Consider the following 24,718-nt stretch of genomic DNA (forward strand, 5'->3'; position numbering starts at 1 on the left):
TAGCTGCTTTAGCAGACATGTTTGAGGGTCCAATGGAGTTGAAAATATCCCGATCTATCCACACTTTTCCTGGGCTGTGTGTGCTCCAGTTCCTGTCGATTTCATTGGATATCATTGGTCATCTGACCAGTTTCATTGGATTTCATTGGATCAAATCGACACGGAAGTGGTGCACACACAGGCCAGGAAAAGTGTGGATACAATCTGCTATTTTCCAAAAGATTTGTCTACGTTTGAAAATTTGAAATGAGACATTCTGCATAATGAGTATACTTTCTACTTTTGGTACTTTAAGTACATTTTGATGCCAATAATACTTTGTAGTTTTACACAAATTCCGGACTTGTAACAGAGTATTTCTATATTGCAGTATTGATACTTTTAGTTTAGTTTAGTAAAGCTATAGTACTTTTAACGAGTACTTTTCTCACCCTTCATCACACCCCCAGCTCAGAGTGCAGGTCTGACTCTGGTCAGGTGAAATGAGCCATCACCCCCACTAACCATAAATTACATTTTCATGTTTTCCAACATATAGCAGTTATCCAGAGGCAACAAAACGTCAACTTATTCACATCATAATGTAACTTCTCAATGGTGTGTGCGGATTTCTAACACAAGATCCACTATACAGCAATTTGCCATATAAGGCACCACCCTCATTTCTACAAACTTTAAAACTATATAAAAGACTTAATGTTTGTTGAAACATATACAGCTGATGTGATGACCATTGCACAACAGACCTTTCTGGTCTCGTGCATGCACTTGCACACGCACGCACGCACACACAAACTGGCCTGAGGCTGCAGGGGAGACAGCAGTTTGTTGGCCTGTTGTTTCCTGCAGGGCAAAGGGCCTTGTGGCCAAAGTTAGTCCTTTGACACTGATGACCCATGAAGCCCTCCCATGGTCATAAGACTTCCTGACTTCTCCTCAGCTGCTTGTCTGTATCTCTGAGATTGTGTCTATGATGGATACGACATGCTTGTGTGTCGGCTATGTATGTATATGCAGTTCATACCTGCTCAATGTGTGCCTGCGTTAATCTGGACCAGGGGTGGGCTTTGACGATGGAGAGGGCCACTATAGTTCCACACTCACTCCAGAAGGCCACTATATAGTTCCACACTCACTCCAGAAGGCCACTATATAGTTCCACACTCACTCCAGAAGGCCACTATATAGTTCCACACTCACTCCAGAGGGCCACTATAGTTCCACACTCACTCCAGAAGGCCACTATATAGTTCCACACTCACTCCAGAAGGCCACTATATAGTTCCACACTCACTCCAAAAGGCCACTATATAGTTCCACACTCACTCCAGAGGGCCACTATAGTTCCACACTCACTCCAGAGGGCCACTATAGTTCCACACTCACTCCAGAGGGCCACTATAGTTCCACACTCACTCCAAAAGGCCACTATATAGTTCCACGCTCACTCCAGAGGGCCACTATAGTTCCACACTCACTCCAGAGGGCCACTATAGTTCCACACTCACTCCAGAGGGCCAGTTCCACACTCACTCCAGAAGGCCACTATAGTTCCACACTCACTCCAGAGGGCCACTATATTTCCACACTCACTCCAGAGGGCCACTATATTTCCACACTCACTCCAGAAGGCCACTATATTTCCACACTCACTCCAGAGGGCCACTATAGTTCCACACTCACTCCAGAAGGCCACTATAGTTCCACACTCACTCCAGAGGGCCACTATATTTCCACACTCACTCCAGAGGGCCACTATATTTCCACACTCACTCCAGAAGGCCACTATATTTCCACACTCACTCCAGAGGGCCACTATATTTCCACACTCACTCCAGAGGGCCACTATATTTCCACACTCACTCCAGAGGGCCACTATATTTCCACACTCACTCCAGAGGGCCACTATAGTTCCACACTCACTCCAGAGGGCCACTATAGTTCCACACTCACTCCAGAGGGCCACTATAGTTCCACACTCACTCCAGAGGGCCAGTTCCACACTCACTCCAGAAGGCCACTATAGTTCCACACTCACTCCAGAGGGCCACTATATTTCCACACTCACTCCAGAGGGCCACTATATTTCCACACTCACTCCAGAGGGCCACTATATTTCCACACTCACTCCAGAGGGCCACTATATATTTCAACACTCACTCCAGAGGGCCACTATATTTCCACACTCACTCCAGAGGGCCACTATATTTCCACACTCACTCCAGAAGGCCACTATAGTTCCACACTCACTCCAGAAGGTTACTATAGTTCCACACTCACTCCAGAAGGTTACTATAGTTCCACACTCACTCCAGAAGGTTATAGTTCCACACTCACTCCAGAGGGCCACTATATTTCCACATACTCACTCCAGAGGGCCAATATATTGCATATTACGTAGCAAAAATATATTAGCCAATCTATATAAAGCTCGGATCAGCTATTGTTGCTATATTTGAATTGAAATCCTGAATAATGTTTTGAATTGGAATCAAAAGTATTTTTTTAAATGTAATTTCAAATGCATTTAGTTATAGTTATGTTAAGAACTAAATACAAATACATTGGACATACAAAAAAAGACAATAACATTAGAATACTATAGTCTGAAATCAATAATATATCAATGTTGGGATATTGACCTGCATGCAGGCCGCATTAAAAATAGCAGATCTACAAGCTCATATCGTGCCACCGAGCGGCGCGATACGAGCTTGTAGGTCTGCTATTTTTGAAAAATCGAAGAGCGACTGACATTTTTTTATCTCAGGTCAGAATGGGTTCATCAGACCAGTGTGTGTCCGGCGGAAACCTCGTATGAATCTGATCTCAGGTCAGAATGGCTTAATGTGGGGGCCGCATGTGGCCCCCGGGCCGCCAGTTGCCCATGCATGATCTGGACAAACAAACAGAATAGGTCATACAGGCGTAAATATTTACAATGGTACCACATGTGGTGAAACAGGCATTTTAGTATCCTGTAGCCTCTAGGATGGTTATTAATTCTATTTGAATCAGTGCAGTCTTGTGTTTTGTGACGAAAAGTCAAATTTATGCTCTGTCCCATGTTTGCCAAGCTTATTGATGAGCTAAGAGCTTGTAACAGGACAAAGTGTATAATTGGGCTTTAATATCCACAGGATTCGAATCATGCGTGAACTAATGCATCAAAAGGGTCAAATCAAACTGTTAAAAGGTGTTACAAGTTCTTATTGACGTTTTGGGGTCCTGTGCTTCAAAGGTGCATAAATATGTTGGTGTGAATAATTGTTAAATTGGGCTACGGGACATATTAATTAGGCTATTGATGATTTTATTTTTAATTTGTTCAGTTTTTGTATGACTTTTGTTTTTGCAATGGAAATTGGATATGATTTCATTTGAAGTAAAATAATAGGCCTTTAATATAAATATATATATATAAAAAATATATATTATGAGAAATGGGTTATAGGCCTATATATGTGCAGATTAATAGAAATTAAATATATGCTCAAATCGATAAAACAATGTGTCCTGCATTAATTGTAATGTCCTCAATATTTTCATATTATTATATTCTATATACTGTATATAATTGTGTTGCGTTAGGAGTTTAGATAACGAAATGTGTCAAGATCATATTTTAGATTTGACAATGACCTTAGAGAACGAAAGGGTTGAACAAAATAAACATTCTAAACTACCGGTATATCAATTTTCGTTAATCCACACAACGAATAGAAGACATTTTTCTCCCAGTCCCGACTCCCAGGGCCAACACTAATGTGTCTCTCTTTCTCAGTGTCATGCCTGCCAACTCCCTCGACATTTGATATTAAATTATTTTCAAATTGAATCGTAGTATCACAGTATAGTACTTCTTCCACTGTGGAAGTCAGATTTCTTTCCCCATTTTTTTTGCCGTGTGAGCAAGCTGTTCTGAATACGTTTTTATAAACCCAACTAATCCATTTTCGAGCGCATATATAACGTCAACACAGGTTGTTCATTATTAGTTTATAAAAGCAATAGGTTATTCGACATTTTTTAAAGTATATATAGGTTACCATCTCCCTGCATGAGTGCAACCATGCAACATGCAGTTTTAAAGACATTTAGGTCGCATATATATAGTTGCTTTCAAGTGACAAACACATATAGCCAAAGAACCTCTATATAATAGTCAATAATGCATATTTTTTGTACACTATAGTTGCTTTCAAGTGACAAACATATATAGCCAAAAAACCTCTATATAATAGTCAATAATGCATATTTTTTGTACAATTTGCATATTATATAATAATAATATCATTGCCCATAGACAGACATGTCACACTGCAGACATGTCTGTCTTTGTCTGACATGTCTGTGACAGTCACAGAAACCTCAAGCTAATCTGTGCGACAAATACATCCAAATAAATGATGCATCTTGCGGCCTCCCTGCATGCCAATCCATCCATCCGTCTGCTCTCCCGTGCACCTTCACTGCTCGAGTACATAGCCTCTATACCACACATTAAAAACTCACTTCAAGCTGAGGCCAGGCCACAAATCCCTGAACGAGGAGGAGGAGGAGGGAGTCCCCGGAGTCGCGTTTTAAGTGTCCCCGGTCTAAAAGCTCCAGAAGCCGGACAGTATACCGACCACAGATGATCCCTCGGCAAAAGTATAGCCGCCGTCCGGGAGCATTTTTCCCCTCTATAATGTGGGCTGCATGAGAAGAGAGGGGCATGAAGTAAAAGGAGACACAAGACGTTTTTCCCTCTCTTTTCTCCCTTTCTTTTTTATACACACAGAACTGCTTTTTGTTCCTCATTTTTTCATTTAAGGGGGTAATGGAAGGGGGGTGCTCGTTTGATCACATGATTACAATTCACCTGAGATAAAACAAAGGGCGCAAAGAAAAGGAGGCGAGCGAGGGAATGAAAGAGAGAGAGAGAGAGAGAGAGAGAGAGAGAGAGAGAGAGAGAGAGAGGGAACCAGACAGAGAGATGCACTCATGGTCAGGATTGCCTTATCACAGTCAACATTCATGGGTAATGAAAAAAGCGGTGATTTTTTTTGGGATGGGGGCAGTGTGTCGCGCGAAGGAGATACAAGGGGTCATTGTGTGGATAAGAACAGCGCGTGTGTTTGTATCCGCGTTCGGCCCATAATGTCCCCTCCCGTCTCTCTCTCTCTCTCCCCTTCTTGCCTTTTCTATATTTTTCTGCAAATGCTGGTTGGTTTTAAATGTGGGCTCTGTGTATCTAAGTGAGTGTGCACTGATGCAATTATAAAACTCACACATAACGATGAAGTCCAAGAGTCAAGTGGGCCTAATTTTCTCTTATTTCTCTTATACGACCAGACACACCATAATGGTCATAATCCTTAATGGTGCGGTCATTATCGATAAATAGCTTATTCAATATCAATATGCTCAATAAATATGCAAACATTTGGGCTTATAATACCCGCATCCGCATGCGTAATATAGTGCGTATCTGCGTAATGGCTAAATAATTACTTATAATAAAACGTAATAAAGTATTGCAAACTATATACAAAATCAATATAAAGTAAACATCATGAATGCAGAGCTCACGGGACCTAACCTATTAACCTGTTTCAACCTGCAGGGTTGGACATATAAGTATAGCCTATAAGTTTAAAATTTAAATACATTTGTAAATAAATTTGTAAATATTTGTACATACATTTATAAATAAATAAATGTGTAAATAAACAAACAAACGAACAAGGATTCATGCATATACCCAATATCTCACCAAACCCAGTGTGTAATCTGCCACATTTAGCCTATAGGCCTATAGCCTATGTTTTCATATTTTTCCATGTTTTTCTTTTTTTCTATTTCGCTCGAATTCTCTCCGCCTCTCAAATTTCAAACGAAAAACATGCAGACAGATTCGTTTACACTAAAGCATGTCTGAAGTAAAATCAGACAGAAGTAGCATGTGCTTATACATTCAAATTTAGAAAATGTTTCAGATGTCAAAAGATTCTGAGATGATGGAATGGTGATGGATGATGGAAGGGAAACCCATGAAAGCTTCATGAGCTCAAAGATAATTAACTTCAAAATCTAAAAGAAAACTGTCAAAATGACCTCTCAAGACATGCTAGTGTTTTTGTTTATATGGAATCCATATAGGCTATAGGGAAAACAACATAGGTTAACTGTTTATCGTGGAGGTCATGCAACATTATCACTAAATTATCACAAAAACCCTATAAGATATATAGGCTTCTTGTTTATGGCTGTAACCTTGTGTACATTTTAAAACCAACAGGCTATTGACTAGATTTCTCTTCCAAGTTCCAATGTATAAATTATATGACCCGAGCACTCTAAGAAATTACACATCATCATCATATATTGACCCTCAGATGAGAGACAGAGGTAGAGAGAGAGAGAGAGAGGTAGAGAGAGAGAGAGAGAGAGAGAGAGAGAGAGGAGAGAGAGAGAGGAAGAGAGAGAGAGAGAGAGAGAGAGAGAGAGAGAGAGAGAGAGAGTGGAGAGAGAGAGAGAGAGAGAGAGAGAGAGAGAGAGAGAGAGGTAGAGAGAGTCCCATATAATCCCGCCCTCGCGACAGGAAACTAAGTAAAAAAAAAAGAAAAAAAAAACAGCCAGCCAATCGCAGAGATCCCAGTGTATTGCTTCCGCACAACTTTGCTGTTCCTTTTAAGAACTTTTTTCCCCCATCATACTTTATCCCCCCCCCCCTCCTCTCTCTCTCTCTCCTCTCTCTCTGCCTCATACAAGGGAGTCTTTAAGGCCCTTGTCCGGAGCACAGAGCAGGCATTCATAGCTCCTAGGGCCGCTGTGCAGATGAGAGAGAGGGGGGCTGGGGGAGCAGCGAGGACAGGAGCGTCACACAGGAGGACTCACGGAACCAACACACGGATTGTTTCACATGAAGGCGACCTCGTTTTCTCTCATTTCTCCAAAAGTAAGGCGCTTAGCATGATTTGAAAATATATACTTTTCCTCTCTCTGTTAACAGTCTGTTGTTGTTTAATTGTTTCTCTCTGCCGTGGATGGATCTCATGACATTCCACAATGTCTATTTCTATATTTCGGTTTAGCCTGTTAAAAGTGTTTATATATGCGGGTGGAAAGACCCACAACTCTAAAATTGGAGACATTTTGTTAAGGGGCCTAATGATGCTTATTGGTGTGATTCTGTGGCATGTGCCGAATAACAGCCGTGATGGTTCTGATCTAATTATTGTGAATTATAGGCCTGTTAATTGTTTGAGCCAATAATAGATGTATTTCGGTGACATCTTCCACCCCTCATGCACGACTGATGTTGTCGTGATTCTGGAATCACGACTGATTCCAGATCAGTTTGGGACAGAAAGAATACCATGTTTATATTCCTCTATATATCTTGTGTTTTCATGCGTGACATCTGCTCAAGCAATGCTGTATTTTTTTTACACAACTTAGTTTGAGCATGTTTCAGTTGACTGGGGTGTTTTTATTGTCGTGTTGTCAATATTGTATATACCTACATTATGCCTATAATTTAAGCAAGTCTCTGGAACTGGATTTTCGAAAATAAGTGCATAAAAGTGTCAACCTGCGATTTAGCCTGCAGGTTAAGAAATGTCCATTCTCTAATTTAATTTGGATTAATTAATTGGTTGTTAATGACTGTCGAGACACCATAGCACTGCATAGCCTATATAATGTCCCGCGATATTGACAATTGACAGGCCGATTGGTGAGAAAGATTTCCCCGTCAAAATGCATTATATGTCACAGCAAAATCAGTATGGTGATGAAAATTAAACCGAAATGAAACACATTTTGACAGCTTTTTTCCCCAGAAACAATTTATATATATGGTATAGGATTAGGTCAGGCCTAACACACACATATAGGCCTACTGTAGCTATATACACATTCATTCATGCACTCAAATTGGCATGCAGCTCATTTGTAAATCAGAGAACAGACAGCATGTGTTTGACTCTCACTCATGAGTCACTCTCACGTCCTCCCCATCTCACTAAGGCGTATAAGGTCTATATAGGCTAATTAATCCGTTTATATAATATTTGGCTATCTTATTAACTATATGTATATGTCCAGAAAAGGGCTATATAGGCCTGTAATTGTCATAAAATCAAGTTCGCCTGCCAACAGTTATACACTTGTCAGGCTAAATATGTCTAATCAGGCATATCCAGGTGGAAAATAAAGCGCACTGCATGTCGCGCATTTGCAGTAGGCCTAGCTATAGCCTATATAAGCTATATATGCGCCTCTGGACATTGTTATGAAGAGACAACAGAGGGAGACATCATGATGATGATATGCACTTTGGTCCTATTATATAATCCGGGTGGCAATTAAGCGAATACCTCAGCGACAGGTGCAATTGCAAATTACGAATATGATACATCAAGCAGGGGTATATGTTAATTCAAAGTGAATTATGCATGAATTATACGCACATGCAGGCCTTTGTGAATATTTGCTGAATGCTGGTCAATACATATTAGCCTACATTACTAATCTGATTGACATTAGTGTATATTTAGCTATTGCCTCTACAGTTTTTGGACCATGTGGCCCATTTAATTTATAGGCCTATATAGCTACTTGATGATCATCTCAAATCGACAGGTCTCCTCTCTAAAGCGATTGCACGCGGGTGCACGGGCCGGGCAAGAAAGATTCAGCGTTTTAGCAATATATATGATATTGATAACCAAGCTCCAAAAAACAAACAAGTATGTTCTTGTCGAGGTGGTTCACTGCATGAGAGTTCGGTCAATTTGAAAAGAAAAAGAAAAAAAAACCCTTAAAAAAGGTCACTGCACAAGGTGTTAATTTAATTGGCAAAACAACGTCACATTCTGTCCCCAATAGACGTGGCCTTATATATACGTTAACAAACAGGCTGTGTCTGTGATTCGCACAGACAGCGCACCCACACGCGGTTTACGTTTCCAGCGCCAGCCCGTGTTTATCCAAGAGGTACAGGGTTATAAATTGACCGCCTGTGCTGGTGCAAAGGCTCATATTATTCCAGCACTTTCTCTCCGGGGAGCTTGGAATAACTGCCAAACCTTAAACAGTAGCTTGTTAGCGAGAAGCGAGCCCTGCAATAACAGTGGCACCCGCTCAGCCTCGTGTTATAGGCTTTTAAACCTAAATTGTTATAGGCCTATACTCCTGTGTAGTAGGGCTGCTTTAATCATTCCCATTTATCATATATATATATATATATATATAGGCCTATACCAGAAAGTTGCAATCTTATTATTCAAGCTATATCTTAGCTGCATTACATAAGGCATTTGTATAGCAGAGTGGCTCACAGCCGCTGCCTGATGGCCTCGAATGTCTAATATCTCCCCCATTCCATAGGGATATCCCTTTGGTCTAGTGGTTAAGATGTTGGACTTTCACGCGGAGGCCCGAGTTCGAATCCTGGGTGTTATACACATTCATACTCATACACCCATAACATAATCATAATCATAAACACAGCTGGAGATTGTATATAGGCTATATTTGCAACATAAAGTGCTATATCTTCTTGTCTTGTATATATAGCCTATTATAAAGTATGTCCACTTTGTTTTGTTTCAGGACTTTGCCAGGCCAAACTGAGGAGACAGTCACAATGGAAGTATAAAGTCTAATTGGTTTAGAGACAAATAGCAGCGAGAGGTGAACTTGGATCCAAAGGTGCGCACTTGGGCTTATGATGCCCACAACCCGGATGGAAATAACTTTGATGTTGAACCCTAATAGAATTCTGGAACGGAGGCTGAGAGTGGAGACTGACTGGCAGTTTATATTATAAAGGAAGGACCTCCGGAGCAGAGCAACAACAAGCCTACTTCAACACTTCCCTATAACTTCCTATATCTAAACGTTGCCTTCATTTTTTAGGGGAAGAAAGTAGTAGAGTGCACGCTTCTTAATCAACCATAGGGACTGTCCCACCACCCCCCCACCCCCCTCCCCAAGTTGGGTTCATCGTCTGTATAAGGAATAAACTCCACCTGTACACACCTGGAAGCTATAGAGGGCTTTTGCTGAGTGAGCAAACTATGTCCGGAGAGGAGCAGAGTTTATCGGAAGTGGAGCTGAGCCCGGGGGTCTCGGAGGACAGCCACTCCCTGTCCCCGGGGGGCCACTCCTCGGGGGGTCCGCCGGGCGGTGATGGAGACTCCCCTCTCCCCTCCAGCGGTCAACAGTCGTCCCAGCTCGTGGGTTTAGGGGGAGGCGGAGGCGACGACTCGCCCTCGGGCACGGCCAGCAGCGTGAAGTCGGACGAGGACGACGACCGCTTCCCCATCGGCATCCGCGAGGCGGTGAGCCAGGTGCTCAACGGCTACGACTGGACCCTGGTGCCCATGCCGGTGCGCGTCAACACGGGCAGCAAGAACAAGCCGCACGTCAAGAGGCCCATGAACGCCTTCATGGTGTGGGCGCAGGCGGCCAGGAGGAAGCTGGCCGACCAGTACCCGCACCTGCACAACGCCGAGCTCAGCAAGACCCTGGGCAAGCTGTGGAGGTGAGCTCCACAGATCTGCTATACACACCCGGCTGATAGGACCATGATATATAGAATATATATAGGCTGATAGGACCATGATATATAGAATATATAGGCTGATAGGACCATGATATATAGAATATATATAGGCTGATAGGGCCATGATATATAGAATATATAGGCTGATAGGACCATGATATATAGAATATATAGGCTGATAGGGCCATAATATATAGAATATATAGGCTGATAGGGCCATGATATATAGAATATATAGGCTGATAGGGCCATGATATATAGAATATATAGGCTGATAGGGCCATAGAATATATAGGCTGATAGGGCCATGATATATAGAATATATAGGCTGATAGGACCATGATATATAGAATATATAGGCTGATAGGGCCATGATATATAGAATATATAGGCTGATAGGACCATGATATATAGAATATATAGGCTGATAGGACCATGATATATAGAATATATAGGCTGATAGGGCCATGATATATAGAATATATATAGGCTGATAGGACCATGATATATAGAATATATAGGCTGATAGGACCATGATATATAGAATATATAGGCTGATAGGGCCATGATATATAGAATATATAGGCTGATAGGGCCATGATATATAGAATATATAGGCTGATAGGGCCATGATATATAGAATATATAGGCTGATAGGGCCATGATATATAGAATATATATAGGCTGATAGGACCATGATATATAGAATATATATAGGCTGATAGGACCATGATATATAGAATATATAGGCTGATAGGGCCATGATATATAGAATATATATAGGCTGATAGGACCATGATATATAGAATATATATAGGCTGATAGGACCATGATATATAGAATATATAGGCTGATAGGACCATGATATATAGAATATATATAGGCTGATAGGACCATGATATATAGAATATATAGGCTGATAGGGCCATGATATATAGAATATATAGGCTGATAGGACCATGATATATAGAATATATATAGGCTGATAGGACCATGATATATAGAATATATAGGCTGATAGGGCCATGATATATAGAATATATAGGCTGATAGGGCCATGATATATAGAATATATAGGCTGATAGGGCCATGATATATAGAATATATAGGCTGATAGGGCCATGATATATAGAATATATAGACTGATAGGGCCATGATATATAGAATATATAGACTGATAGGACCATGATATATAGAATATATATAGGCTGATAGTCGCTTCAATTTCAGTCCCCATACACAAATACTTGAACAGAGAGAAGTCAAAAGTGCAAATTAGATCCATCACCAGTTTAGCCTTTTTCCATTTGACTTGCCTATATCCTAGACCCAATCATGACATCTGTCATTGGTTTAAAATAATATTCAAACCCAATGGTTTGGTGAGTAGCCGATAAGCTACAAGTGTTTCATATACCATATAGCCTTTCTATCTATCTATCTATCTATCTATCTATCTATCTATCTATCTATCTATCTATCTATCTATCTATCTATCTATCTATCTATCTATCTATCTATCTATCTATCTATCTATCTATCTATCTATCTATCTATCGTTTTATACGTGTGAAGGTATGTGTGCTGGCATAGACTTCCTTTCTTGTTTTTATGCTAGTGGAATTAAAAAAGTACTAAAGCAATGGATGTCAGGTGGCTTTATATCAAAACAGAAACGTGAGCCTATATATCAATGTTGTTGTGTCAAACTATTCATAACCCGCTTTCAGATCCCAGTATAACGCCAGTTCAGAAACACTTGTTTCGGAGTGTATGTCTGCATTACATATAAGGGCGAGAATGCGTCATAGTCACATGTTTCTGAATCCAGGCTAATTTCATAGACCACTTAATTCTCTGGCCTTTAGTTGGAGAAAATGGCTCCAGAGGGAATTGCATGTGTTTTAAAAAAAAGCCCCTCGGCTCAGTTTTTACGACTCAAGATTATTATAGCACAAAGAAATGACATAAGGTTCTTTTCCATCAACAACTGGTAGCATAACGCCAAAGTATTGGCCTGTATAGGTCTCCTTGCAAACGGCTTATATATTATACATTATATATAAAGATATATTATAATGTTTTTACAATTGGAAATATTACATTAAAATTAAAACCCATTCTGACCTGAGATCAGATTCTAAAAAAGTTTTCTGAAAAAGCTATGTTTCTATGTCAGTCGTTCTTCGATTTTTCAAAAATAGCAGACCTACAAGCTCATAGCGCGCCACTCGGTGGCGCGCTATGAGCTTGTAGATCTGCTATTTTTCAATAGCTAAAGCATAACATAGTGCACCAAAAGGGGTTCCCGCCCAAAATGGGTTAAATTAGCAGAATTGTGTCTATTTGTAATCCATAGATATAAAGAAAAAAAATATATATAAAGCTCATAAGCTCTATTTTCTGTAGTATACTTTGCTGGGAGACGTGACAATGGTTATTATTGCTATATGGATATCATTCGATCCTTTAGTTTAACTAAATAAAGCCAGCGTAAACATAACTTACAGTAAACATTAGAGTAAGTTACCTCGGTATATGGTGCATGTTCTCTCTCTGTGGCATTCCTTTACATTGGCTGTATTGTGAAACCAATAAGCAAGTATAGCTACACCCGTGTTTCTCAATCCTATGTGGGCCGGTTCCCCCTATCCGTTATCCAGGTCCCTTAACCCATTCTGACCTGAGATCAGATTCATACGAGGTTTCCGCCGGACACACACTGGTCTGATGAACCCATTCTGACCTGAGATCAGATTCTAAAAATGTCAGTCGTTCTTCGATTTCTTCAAAAATAGCAGACCTACAAGCTCGTATCGCGCCACTCGGTGGCGCGATATGAGCTTGTAGATCTGCTATTTTTCAATAGCTAAAGCATAACATGATGCCGACACCAAAATGGGTGCCCGGTCAGCCAAATTTTGCACACACACTCCCTGGATGCCAACGATGAACCTCTGCCCCAAAAGTTCCAGAACGGCCTGTTATAGCGCCACCAGGAGGCCGCTTTGTGCAAAACAAGTTTTTGCACAGTACACCTACAAATTTTGTCCAAACATCGCGCAAATTGGTACACAGTCTCTCTAGAGCCATTCAACGAAACGGGTCTTTCAGATTTCTCAGACTCCATCCTGATTGGTTAAGATTGGCTTCCAAAGTTCACAGGAGTGCTCAGTTTCAAACAAAATGCTGCAAATCATGAACACATCGCGTGATTTCCGTGAAATTGTGCACGCACATTCCCACTAGGCCGAGGAAGAAATGCCACATGAACAATTTCAACTCAGCCTCAAGGTGGCGCTATAACGGGCCGAAAAGTGTTTTTACCTCTAATTTACTTTTGTTGCCCTTTTATCCAACCACCAGATGAAGGCAAGCTGCAATGTCCTACATTCCTATCCTGGTGGAGACCTGTGCCCAGAAGGGCACTTTTTCTAGTTTTATTGTGTATTGTGTTGTCAGTATCCTATCATATCATATCATAGTCAAATGAAGAAAAATATGTTTGCTCACCGTCTTTTCTTTATTTTAACCAAACAACATTTCGTGGCTGGTTAAGACTAACCCGTGGGTTCCAACATGCGTTGCTGCTGGTTAAGACTAACCCGTGGGTTCCAACATGCGTTGCTGCTGGTTAAGACTAACCCGTGGGTTCCAACATGTGTTGCTGCTGGTTAAGACTAACCTGTGGGTTCCAACATGCGTTGCTGCTGGTTAAGACTAACCCGTGGGTTCCAACATGCGTTGCTGCTGGTTAAGACTAACCCGTGGGTTCCAACATGTGTTGCTGCTGGTTAAGACTAACCTGTGGGTTCCAACATGCGTTGCTGCTGGTTAAGACTAACCTGTGGGTTCCAACATGCGTTGCTGCTGGTTAAGACTAACCCGTGGTTCCGACATGCGTTGCTGGTTAAGACTAACCCGTGGTTCCGACATGCGTGGCTGGTTAAGACACGTGGGTGGTCGATTAAGACTCACCCGTGGCTTCCACGTCAGTAACATGGTCAGTATCATGGTCAGTATCATGGTCAGTATCGTGTCAGTGTCATGGTCAGTGTCATGGTCAGTGTCATGGTCAGTTTCATGTCAGTGTCGTGGTCAGTGTCGTGGTCAGTGTCGTGGTCAGTGTCATGTCAGTGTCATGTCAGTATCATGGTCAGTGTCATGTCAGTATCATGGTCAGTGTCATGTCAGTATCATGGTCAGTGTCATGTCAGTGTCATGGTCAGTGTCATGTCAGTATCATGGTCAGTGTCATGTCAGTATCATGGTCAGTGTCATGGTCAGTGTCATGTCAGTGTCATGGTCAGTATCATGGTCAATATCATGTCAGTGTCATGTCAGTGTCATGGTCAGTGTCATGTCAGTATCATGGTCAGTATCATGGTCAGTGTCATGTCAGTGTCATGGTCAGTATCATGGTCAGTGTCATGTCAGTATCATGGTCAGTATCATGGTCAGTATCATGGTCAGTGTCATGTCAGTATCATGGTCAGTGTCATGTCAGTATCATGGTCAGTGTCATGTCAGTATCATGGTCAGTATCATGGTCAGTATCATGGTCAGTGTCATGTCAGTGTCATGGTCAGTATCATGGTCAGTGTCATGGTCAGTATCATGGTCAGTATCATGGTCAGTATCATGGTGGTCAGTATCGTGCCAGTATCATGGTCAGTGTCATGTCAGTATCATGGTCAGTGTCATGTCAGTGTCATGGTCAGTGTCATGTCAGTGTCATGGTCAGTGTCATGTCAGTGTCATGGTCAGTGTCATGTCAGTGTCATGGTCAGTGTCATGTTAGTGTCATGGTCAGTGTCATGTCAGTATCATGGTCAGTGTCATGTCAGTATCATGGTCAGTGTCATGGTCAGTATCATGTCAGTATCATGGTCACATTGGTCAGTATCATGGTCGCATTGGTCAGTATCATGTCAGTATCATGGTCAGTGTCATGGTCAGTATCATGTCAGTATCATGTCAGTATCATGGTCAGTGTCATGGTCAGTATCATGTCAGTATCATGGTCACATTGGTCAGTATCATGGTCGCATTGGTCAGTATCATGTCAGTATCATGTGACATGATACTGACCATGATGTAAACAGCTAAATACAGGTATCCCTACAGTATGTACTCCTGGTTTAAACAGCTAAATACAGGTATCCCTACAGTATGTACTCCTGGTTTAAACAGCTAAATACAGGTATCCCTACAGTATGTACTCCTGGTTTAAACAGCTAAATACAGGTATCCCTACAGTATGTACTCCTGGTTTAAACAGCTAAATACAGGTATCCCTACAGTATGTAAACATCTAAATACAGGTATCCCTACAGTACATGTACTCCTGGTCATTGACACCCATCACCCGCTCCCACAGCATACACTCATTAGCCGAACAGAAGGTCAGAACGGGTTAACGTATTAACCTTGTAAAGACGGTGTATTAATTAGATGAAGACTTGACCCCTGGGCTCAGGCCCCGATTGGTTAATTGGCCCAGAAACATGATGAACTGGGAAACGGAGAAAGGTCGGGCTCTTCTCACGTCAGTCCTAACGGCAGTAGTAATAGGTCAAAGGTCGGGCTCTTCTCACGTCAGTCCTGTCGGCAGTAGTGATATGGATGTTTGGCCTTCCAGCCTGCAGACAGGATGCATCTTTGGCCTACTTCATAATTGCATTACTGTCCTGCAGTCAAAGTCTCCTGGCCAGGGCCACTTCATAGGCAGCTGTGCATCCATCCAGTGGGAGTGGGTAGGAGTGGGTAAATCATCTGAACATATTATGTAATAGTTAAAAATCACACCCAAAAGTGAGGGGCGCTCTTCTTATCATCATCACCAACTTCTTAGGGCCGATTCATACTCCTATTTTACCGCTGTTTCGGCGCTGTAGTGCCGAAATGATTTCGGTTCGTCAGAAATCTTCAGTAGCACCGAAGAGCTGACTTTAGCACGGTACCCCCCCCCCCCCCCCCCCGAACCTCAAATGACGTCACATTGTAGGCTGTACAGAGCCGAACCGACTTTTAGTATGAATCGGCCCTTTCGGACAGCTGAGTTGAAAGCAGACCTATACCTGTATATACAACATATCAATATTTGTGTTACGCAAAAAGTTTGTTTTTACACTAAGATGTAAAATGAATTGTCTTACAGGTGCTGGGGTTTAAGTGGTTACATTTATCTAGCCCTGCGTGTGTTTTCTTAAGATACATTCATAGTACTGTTCATGTTACCAAACACACACATGCTCTAAATCAGAGGTTTTCAACTGGTGGTCCGTGGACCACTGGTGGTCCGTGAAGGTATTGCATGTGGTCCCTGGCCATGCATTTAGTATGTTTTTTATCGACCACTAGTTGGAAAACAAACTAGTTCATTAAGTGACCTGGTGATGTATGATGACGTCAGTTGCTGGGAAGTCGGATGTCAAGAACTTCCACAGAAAGGGAGTTTGAATTTCAAGGGAAAGTGAACCGGATTGACTGGTTGAGTCTAGGGATGCACCGATCCGGCTTTTTGGCATTCGATACCGATTTCGATACATGGGGGTCCAGTATCTGCCGATACAGAGTACCGATCCGATACCCCCCACAAAGAAACTTAATAACCTATTAAGCTGTATGCCTCACTGTGTGGAGTCTGGAATCATTATTTTGTGTAAGGCAACATCAAGGCTTGACTTAAACATTACTTTCCCAACTTTGTAAAACAAAATGTAACAAACACAGATATAAATGCACTGAATTATTTATTAAATAACTGTGCAACAATTAGACCAGGTTAATGTGTGAGCAGGCTAGCCTGGCTGCATTCCACATGTTATACTGTCAATAATACACTGCTGTGTCACAGAGGAGGTAGAGTTGTTTTCATACTGTAATTACACATAATTATCGGATCGGATCGGATAATGGAACGGCCCATTTGCCACCGATACCCGATCTAGACTTTTAGCCTGGATCGGTGCCGATCTCCGATACGAGTATCGGATCGGTGCATCCCTAGTTGAGTCTATTATTGTGCCCATATAATCATGCAGGTTAAGATAACAGAGTAAGGGCAACCATGCAAAGGAATAGCTCCGGACGACTAACATATATTAAATTACTGACTGTTAAGGGCCTGATTTAATTCACCTCAAATTAACAAATTTGATATTGATTTTAATATCCCCTCACCCAACTCAACAGTGGTCCCCAGGTTGATTATTAGTCAGCGTGGTGGTCCCTGGTTCATAATCAGTTGAAAATCCCTGCTCTAAATGTTCTCAGATGGCTATCATTTCCTCTTACCATCCGAGTAGCTACCTAAATTGCAATTCAACACTTTATTTTCAAATCCTTTGGCTGTTATAGTGCAGTTTAGCTTAGCTTAATACTGAAGCTTGGCAGAAATGTTGCTGAGGTCCTTTTACGTGAAATTTCTTTCTCAAAATGTGTCACTCGAACATGAACATGACGGAACACTGATTTATTTCCTGACTCCTGAATTACATTCCAATGTATCTATTTAAAGTATTGAACATCTGTTTTTAGACTGATTACCGGGAAAGTTTCCAGATATCAATATACTTTATGTAAGATAATGATCAAATTCCAGTACATAAACGGAAGAGGAAACTAACATGACAAATAAGACAGGTGTGCTCCCAACGTATCCCGACATGAATTCCCAAACCTTTCCATGCCCAATAACAAGAATTTAGTATTTTCTTTTAACCATTTAGTTGCAGTGTCAGTTGCTCCCTGAATTGTCACTCAGATCTCAAATCAAAATCAATTCCGTCAACGTCGGATGTCTAGCTAAAGCTCCTTTGAAACAGCACCAAACTTAAACTCGCAAACCAACCCAACAGCCTTTTGTTTGCATGTCACAAAATCACAACTTATACTTGAGTAAAAGTACAAAAGTATTGGCATCAAAATGTACTTATGTAATATGTAAAAGTACTCAGAATGTCATTATTTCAAGTTTCCGAATGTATGCTTTGAATCTTTTGAAAATAGCCGATCTACAAGCTTGACCAAGCTTGACTGCAAACACTGTTGATGATTGGAGCCATTAAGTGATGTGTGTTGAAAAATCTGTGTCTGTCTGTCTGTCTGTCTGTCTGCCTGTCTCTCTCTCTCTCTGTCTGTCTGCCTGCTTGTCTCTCTCTCTGTCTGTCTGCCTGCATATATACCCACTTCAAGGCTCCTCAATGAGAGTGACAAGCGTCCGTTCATCGAGGAGGCGGAGCGGCTACGGAAGCAGCACAAGAAGGACTACCCGGAGTACAAGTACCAGCCGCGGCGTCGCAAGAACGGCAAGCCGGGCTCGGGCTCCGGCAGCGAGGCCGACGGCCTCTCCGAGGGAGAGGTGGGCCACGGCTACAAGGGGCTCCACCTGGACGTGGCCCACAGCGGGAGAACCGCCCCGTCGCCGCTGGCGCCGCACGCTTCAGGTGGGGCTAGAATACACTGTTGTTTTTGGCAGCCAAATTTCTATTTTAGTTTTAGTCCTGGGGCTGTATTTTGCGTGTCTTAAGTACCAGGTCTTATTCCCTAACTTGAGTAAACTAAAGACCTGGAGGCGTGGTCAATGCTCTTTGGCCACTCAGAATAGCCCAAATGGCATTGATCACGCCTCCAGGTCTTTAGTTTACTCAAGTTAGGGAATAAGACCTGGTACTTAAATACAGCCCATACAGCCCCTCCTGAATAGTTTTCACTTAGTCTTAGTCACATTTTAGTCGCCTGGAATGTTCTAGTGTTTAGTCTAGTTTTAGTCGACTAAATGTCATACGATTTTAGTAGACTAAAATGTATTTTTGTGGGCCTTGTTGCCGTCATAATGACTTATTTTACACTTGCTGAAAATAGCCGATCTACAAGCTCACAACGCGTCGCAGTGCGACGCGTTGTGAGCTTGTAGATCTGCTATTTTCAGCATGCAACCAAGTGTAAAATGACTTATACTGGATCTGTTGTCCACTAGTCCCTTCCTAACATTTTAGTCTAGTTTTTATTTGTTGACGAAATTGTCAGTATATTTAGTCTTAGTTTCAGTCACCATAGCTTAGTTTTAATTTAGTTTCCATTTAGTTTTCCTCAGTGGAAAAGGTAGTCGACGAACATTTTTCGTCTTAGTTTTAGTCGACGAAAACAACACTGGCAGTGTAAAATCAGTCATTACGATGGCATCAAGTCCCGCCTAAATACATTTTTTGTCGACTAAATCAACTGTAGATTTAGTCGACTAAAATCTTATGATATTTAGTCAGACTAACACTAAAATGTGACTCAAAGCTAAATGAAAACTATTCAAAATCAACAGTGCCTGCAAACTGTCTGACCCATAATGTAATACATACATATGGTACACTACACACACAGCTATTCTAAGTGGTAGGGAAAGTACTCAAAAGTTTTATTAAGTAAAAATATCAATACTGCAATATAGAAATACTCTGTTTAGTAAAAGTCCGGAATTCAAAATATACTTGAGTAAAAGTATTGGCATCACAAAATGTACTTAGTATTATGTAAAAGTACGCAGAATGTCATAATTTTCCAAATGTATGCTAATCTTTTGAAAATAGCCGATCTACAAGCTCACAATGCGTCGCATCACGACACATTGTGAGCTTGTAGATCGACTATTTTCAAATGGCAGAAATGTATATGGCTGATGCTGATGTTTTCTAATCAAAATCAAAATCTACAAATAGTAACTAAAGTTTTCAAATAATTGTAGTAAAAGTACAATGTTTGGGTAGAAGTGAAAGTATTGAAAATTCTACACTTAAGTTACTTTACACCACTGCTATTCTAACCATTGTACAAAAGACTAAAGGTCCCTGCACACGTTTTTCCTGTCGGTTTTCCGATAAACACGTCCATCGTGCAAAAACCTTAAAGGGCTACACACACCGTCTGCGAACGCCGCGCGTCAAAACAGCCGCCTCCGTTATTTTCAATTAACCTATCCCACACCGGCGGCGTCCGACGCGCGTTCCTGCCTCGCCTGACGCTCCGATACGCCACCGTTCTATTTTCCAGGCGTTGCCGCGCGGCAACGCCTGTGCCGCGTCGCTGCGCACCCGGTGTGTGTAGGGCTTTTCTCTTGTCTGTGTGAACAGGTCAGAGCCACAGTCCTCCCTCCATAACCACCTTAACTCTCTCTCTTTCTCCTGTCTGTGAACAGGTCAGAGCCACAGTCCTCCCTCCATAACCACCTTAACTCTCTCTCTTTCTCCTGTCTGTGAACAGGTCAGAGCCACAGTCCTCCCTCCATAACCACCTTAACTCTCTCTCTTTCTCCTGTCTGTGTGAACAGGTCAGAGCCACAGTCCTCCCTCCATAACCACCTTAACTCTCTCTCTTTCTCCTGTCTGTGTGAACAGGTCAGAGCCACAGTCCTCCCTCCATAACCACCTTAACTCTCTCTTTCTCCTGTCTGTGTGAACAGGTCAGAGCCACAGTCCTCCCACGCCTCCCACCACTCCCAAAACAGAGCTCCAGTCCGGGAAGACGACCGAGGGAGGAAAGAGGGAAGGCGGTGGAAGCGCGGCGGCCCGCGGCGGGATGGGGTCCGGGGCAGAGGGAGGCCCGGGAGGCGGCGCTCCGGGTTCGGGGAAACCCCACATCGACTTTGGCAACGTGGACATCGGCGAGATGAGCCACGAGGTGATGGCCAACATGGAGCCGTTCGACGTCAACGAGTTCGACCAGTACCTGCCGCCCAACGGACACCCGGGCATCGGGCAGAGCGCCGGCGTGTCCTCGGTGGGCTCCGTGTCCGCCTCGCCGTACGCGTACGGGATCTCCTCGGCCCTGGCGGCGGCCAGCGGACACTCCGCGGCCTGGCTCACCAAGCAGCAGCAGCAGCATCACCACGGCTCCTCCCCGCTGACCTCCGACCCCTCCAAGGTGGCCCAGATCAAGAGCGAGGCCGCGGCGGGGCCCGGCGGGGCTCACTTCGCGGAGGCGTCCTCGGCGGGGGGCCCCCACGTCACCTACGCGCCCCTCAGCCTGCCCCACTACAGCTCCGCCTTCCCCTCGTTGGCTTCCAGGGCTCAGTTCGCCGAGTACGCCGACCACCAGGCCTCCGGGTCGTATTACGCCCACTCCAGCCAGGCCTCCGGGCTGTACTCTGCCTTCTCTTACATGGGCCCCTCCCAGAGGCCCCTGTACACCGCCATCACTGACCCGGCCGGCGTTCCCCAGTCGCACAGCCCCCCGCACTGGGAACAGCCCGTGTACACCACCCTGTCACGTCCTTGACAGACACCAGGACTATAAGAGGGCACTAGTGCAGGTTCAGCCCCCCCACGCCAGACCTCCCCGGGGTAATAACAGAAGGTAGTAGTACATGTGGTCTGGCCTGGGAGGGGAGGAGGGGGGAGACACCCTTCCGGTCTACCAGTCGAGACGAGGCAGAACGGCTGCCGTGGCCCGTGGATGAGTGTGGAGCTTTTGGGAGTGTGGCAGGACTATTTGGGGTTACACAGAGCAGTAGAGTCAACAAGTGTGTGCTTCAATTTCAGAACCTCAGAAGGTTTGGATAACTACTTGTGGAGATAGCCAAACTCATCTTGTATAACATGGTTTTTATGATGTCAGAAGAATAGAGTGCCAAACTTTGCTTTGGCTAATTATTGTCCCATTCACATCTCAGGCAAGTTTTTACCTGATAGCAAACGTGTTAGTATTGATTGTCTTGGAAATCAGTACAATATGTAATAGCTTTCTGTTATGGTTTCAGAGGCACATTATGTTGTTCCAATGTCGATACAAAATATTGTAGTGTTCTCTTACAATACTTTAGCTCTCTCTCTCTCTATCTCTGTCTCTCTCTCTCAATTTTTTTTGTCTTTTACACATGAGGGCTTATGGATCAGAAATGCCATCAAACCTCAAGCGGGTTAAGAAGTATTCTTTTTTTTTTTTTTTTATAATTTTCATTCTAAAATAATTATTGACTAATATCAGGATATCTTACTGAATGTTATTGAAAATTTTAAAATGTTTATTTTGTCGTGTACAGGTTGAGGTCTATAAGGTATAATTTGGGAGATGTTTGATTTTCTTAAAATTTACCAAAGTTTTGAGACCAAAATCTTTACACTTTGAGAAGAATCTTAATTCCGAGATGTTTCTCCCCAACGTGACAGTCAAACTACCTTAGCTTTTGTAGCAAATTAGTCTTCTTTAAGCTGTCAAAATTGTTTTCAATTGTGTCGTATTAGTTTTCACCTAATACTTTGGATATTTACATAACATGGCACTGACGTGTGGCTTTGTTGAATAAGTATTTGGTGTATTCATGAAGGACATTCATGACGACAGACAATTCTATATTTATACTGTACAGATAATCCATTTTCACTGACCTACATTATGGTCTGTCTGTAGGTCAGAATACATATTCCTTACATTCCTTTCGGTGTTCTAACAAGTCGCTGTACTGTTGTTAATTCTGTCAAATGCTTTTTTTTTGCCATTATTATTTTCACTTCAAAAACTTCCAGCACCACTGCCTTTTTCATTTATTTCGTGTGACATAAAAACATTGTGTGTGTACAGTATATATACAGTATAGTGCATTCAATCTAAAATGCCAGATTTGTAGGTAGTAGTAATTGTATAACATTCATTCAGTCTCTCTGTCCGAGATGCCATTACTGATACAGTTGATAAAGATATTGCATTTGGAATTTATGCTGTTGCGTTACATTGAATACCAAACATGCTTTTGTCCTAATTAAATTCCTACAACATAAACAGCAATTAGTAAGTTGTGTAAAAAAAAATATATATATAATTAAAAAAAGAAAAGTTTTACAGTATGTTAAAAATTTGATTCAAATTTGATTGAATAATAATGCATCATTGCTTTGACATTCAGCGATAAATGTTGAGGAATCCATAAAGCACCTGATTGGCCTGGACTTTTTACATGTTGGCACCTGGAAAATAATCTTTCGCCACACTTCTGTGACAAACTGTAATTTGGGTATAGGATATATCCTCCATCTTGTAATGTGAATGAAGTCTTAAGTAAATCTTCCTTATTCTTATGTATTGACATGTGTATTACTGTAATATTGAGTATGGTTATTTGACAATACCCCACGGGCCACACCGCATAATGCTTCTGGGTCTGACGTCGAACACTCCTTGTGAAGCATTTCTGGTTTGTCAGCAATTACAGTTTGTGATCACAATTAACTATGTGCCTTTGGAAAAAAAAAGAAAAAAAAAAGAAATGTTTTATGTCCTAATTGCTGTTTGTGCAAAAGTATCTGTTGTTGCTATTATGAATATTACCTTCATTATTTATATTTGCCTGTGTTGTACTTTTTTGCGCTGACTGATTCTTCTCCATCAGAAAGAAAACATTTTTTTGACTATTGTATAATTGTTTTTTCTATTTTGTATTTTACATGCTTATATAACGGATGTCCGGCCCAGCAAAACTTGTAAATAATAGCAGGAATGAAAACCTTAGGTATATGTGATGACTAATGACCTTCTCTCACACTAAATAAAGCTGTATTCTCTCTGCTTTTGTACAAGTCTGTCTCCTATAGCTCATTGTAACATAATGGGACTTGCCTTTGTTAGCGCGGGGATAATGGCATTAACTGACAAATGCCTATAGCCCCTAGACTAGAGAGAGAGAGCAATTGATTATCCAATTTCCCCAAACAAGTATGAAATGCCTCCCTGGTTATATTTTAATATAATAATATTCCTCACAATGAGAAAATTAACAAATTGTGACATAATGTAATTGTGTGAATGATGCACTTCCATGTGATATTCTCAATATAATCTATTCAATCTAATGGATAATTCACTTTGTCTGGCCAGGAGTTGATTTAATCCATTCTGGACGGGAACCCCTTTTGGTGTTTTAAGCATTATGTTATACTTTAGCTATTGAAAAGTAACTTGTAGATCTGCTATTTTTGAAAAATCGTGAAAATGTGGCGCAAATCTTTGAATGTATATTCTTTCAGAGCGAACATTTTTAACTCAAATCTTTGCTTCTGGGAGGGGGGGGGGGGTCCCTGGAACAACATTTTGGAGCGGCCAATTACATAATATATTTTTGAGGGTCCTTGACATGAAAATGGCATAGAGACATGGGTTTTTCAGAAAACTGAC

The 24,718-nt window shown here is 41.9% G+C and overlaps 2 protein-coding genes across 2 annotated transcripts in view; both read left to right on the plus strand.

Moving 5' to 3' along the window:
- LOC310869848 (histone H1-like) overlaps positions 1-24,718 on the plus strand; it is a gene marked incomplete at both ends in the record, with an annotated part of 720,118 nt that overhangs the window by 498,689 nt on the left and 196,711 nt on the right. The gene's annotated exons all lie outside the window — the stretch shown is intronic.
- On the plus strand, positions 6,826-24,112 carry sox10 (SRY-box transcription factor 10). Its single transcript, XM_083780791.1, has 4 exons — positions 6,826-6,943; positions 9,604-10,537; positions 18,758-19,008; positions 21,015-24,112. The coding sequence occupies exons 2-4, from the start codon at positions 10,071-10,073 to the stop codon at positions 21,827-21,829; spliced, it is 1,533 nt and encodes a 510-aa protein (XP_083636917.1). The 5' UTR covers positions 6,826-6,943; positions 9,604-10,070; the 3' UTR covers positions 21,830-24,112.

This window comes from Protomyctophum parallelum (assembly GCF_964188405.1).
Source record: "Protomyctophum parallelum genome assembly, chromosome: 13".
Lineage (NCBI taxonomy): Eukaryota > Metazoa > Chordata > Actinopteri > Myctophiformes > Myctophidae > Protomyctophum > Protomyctophum parallelum.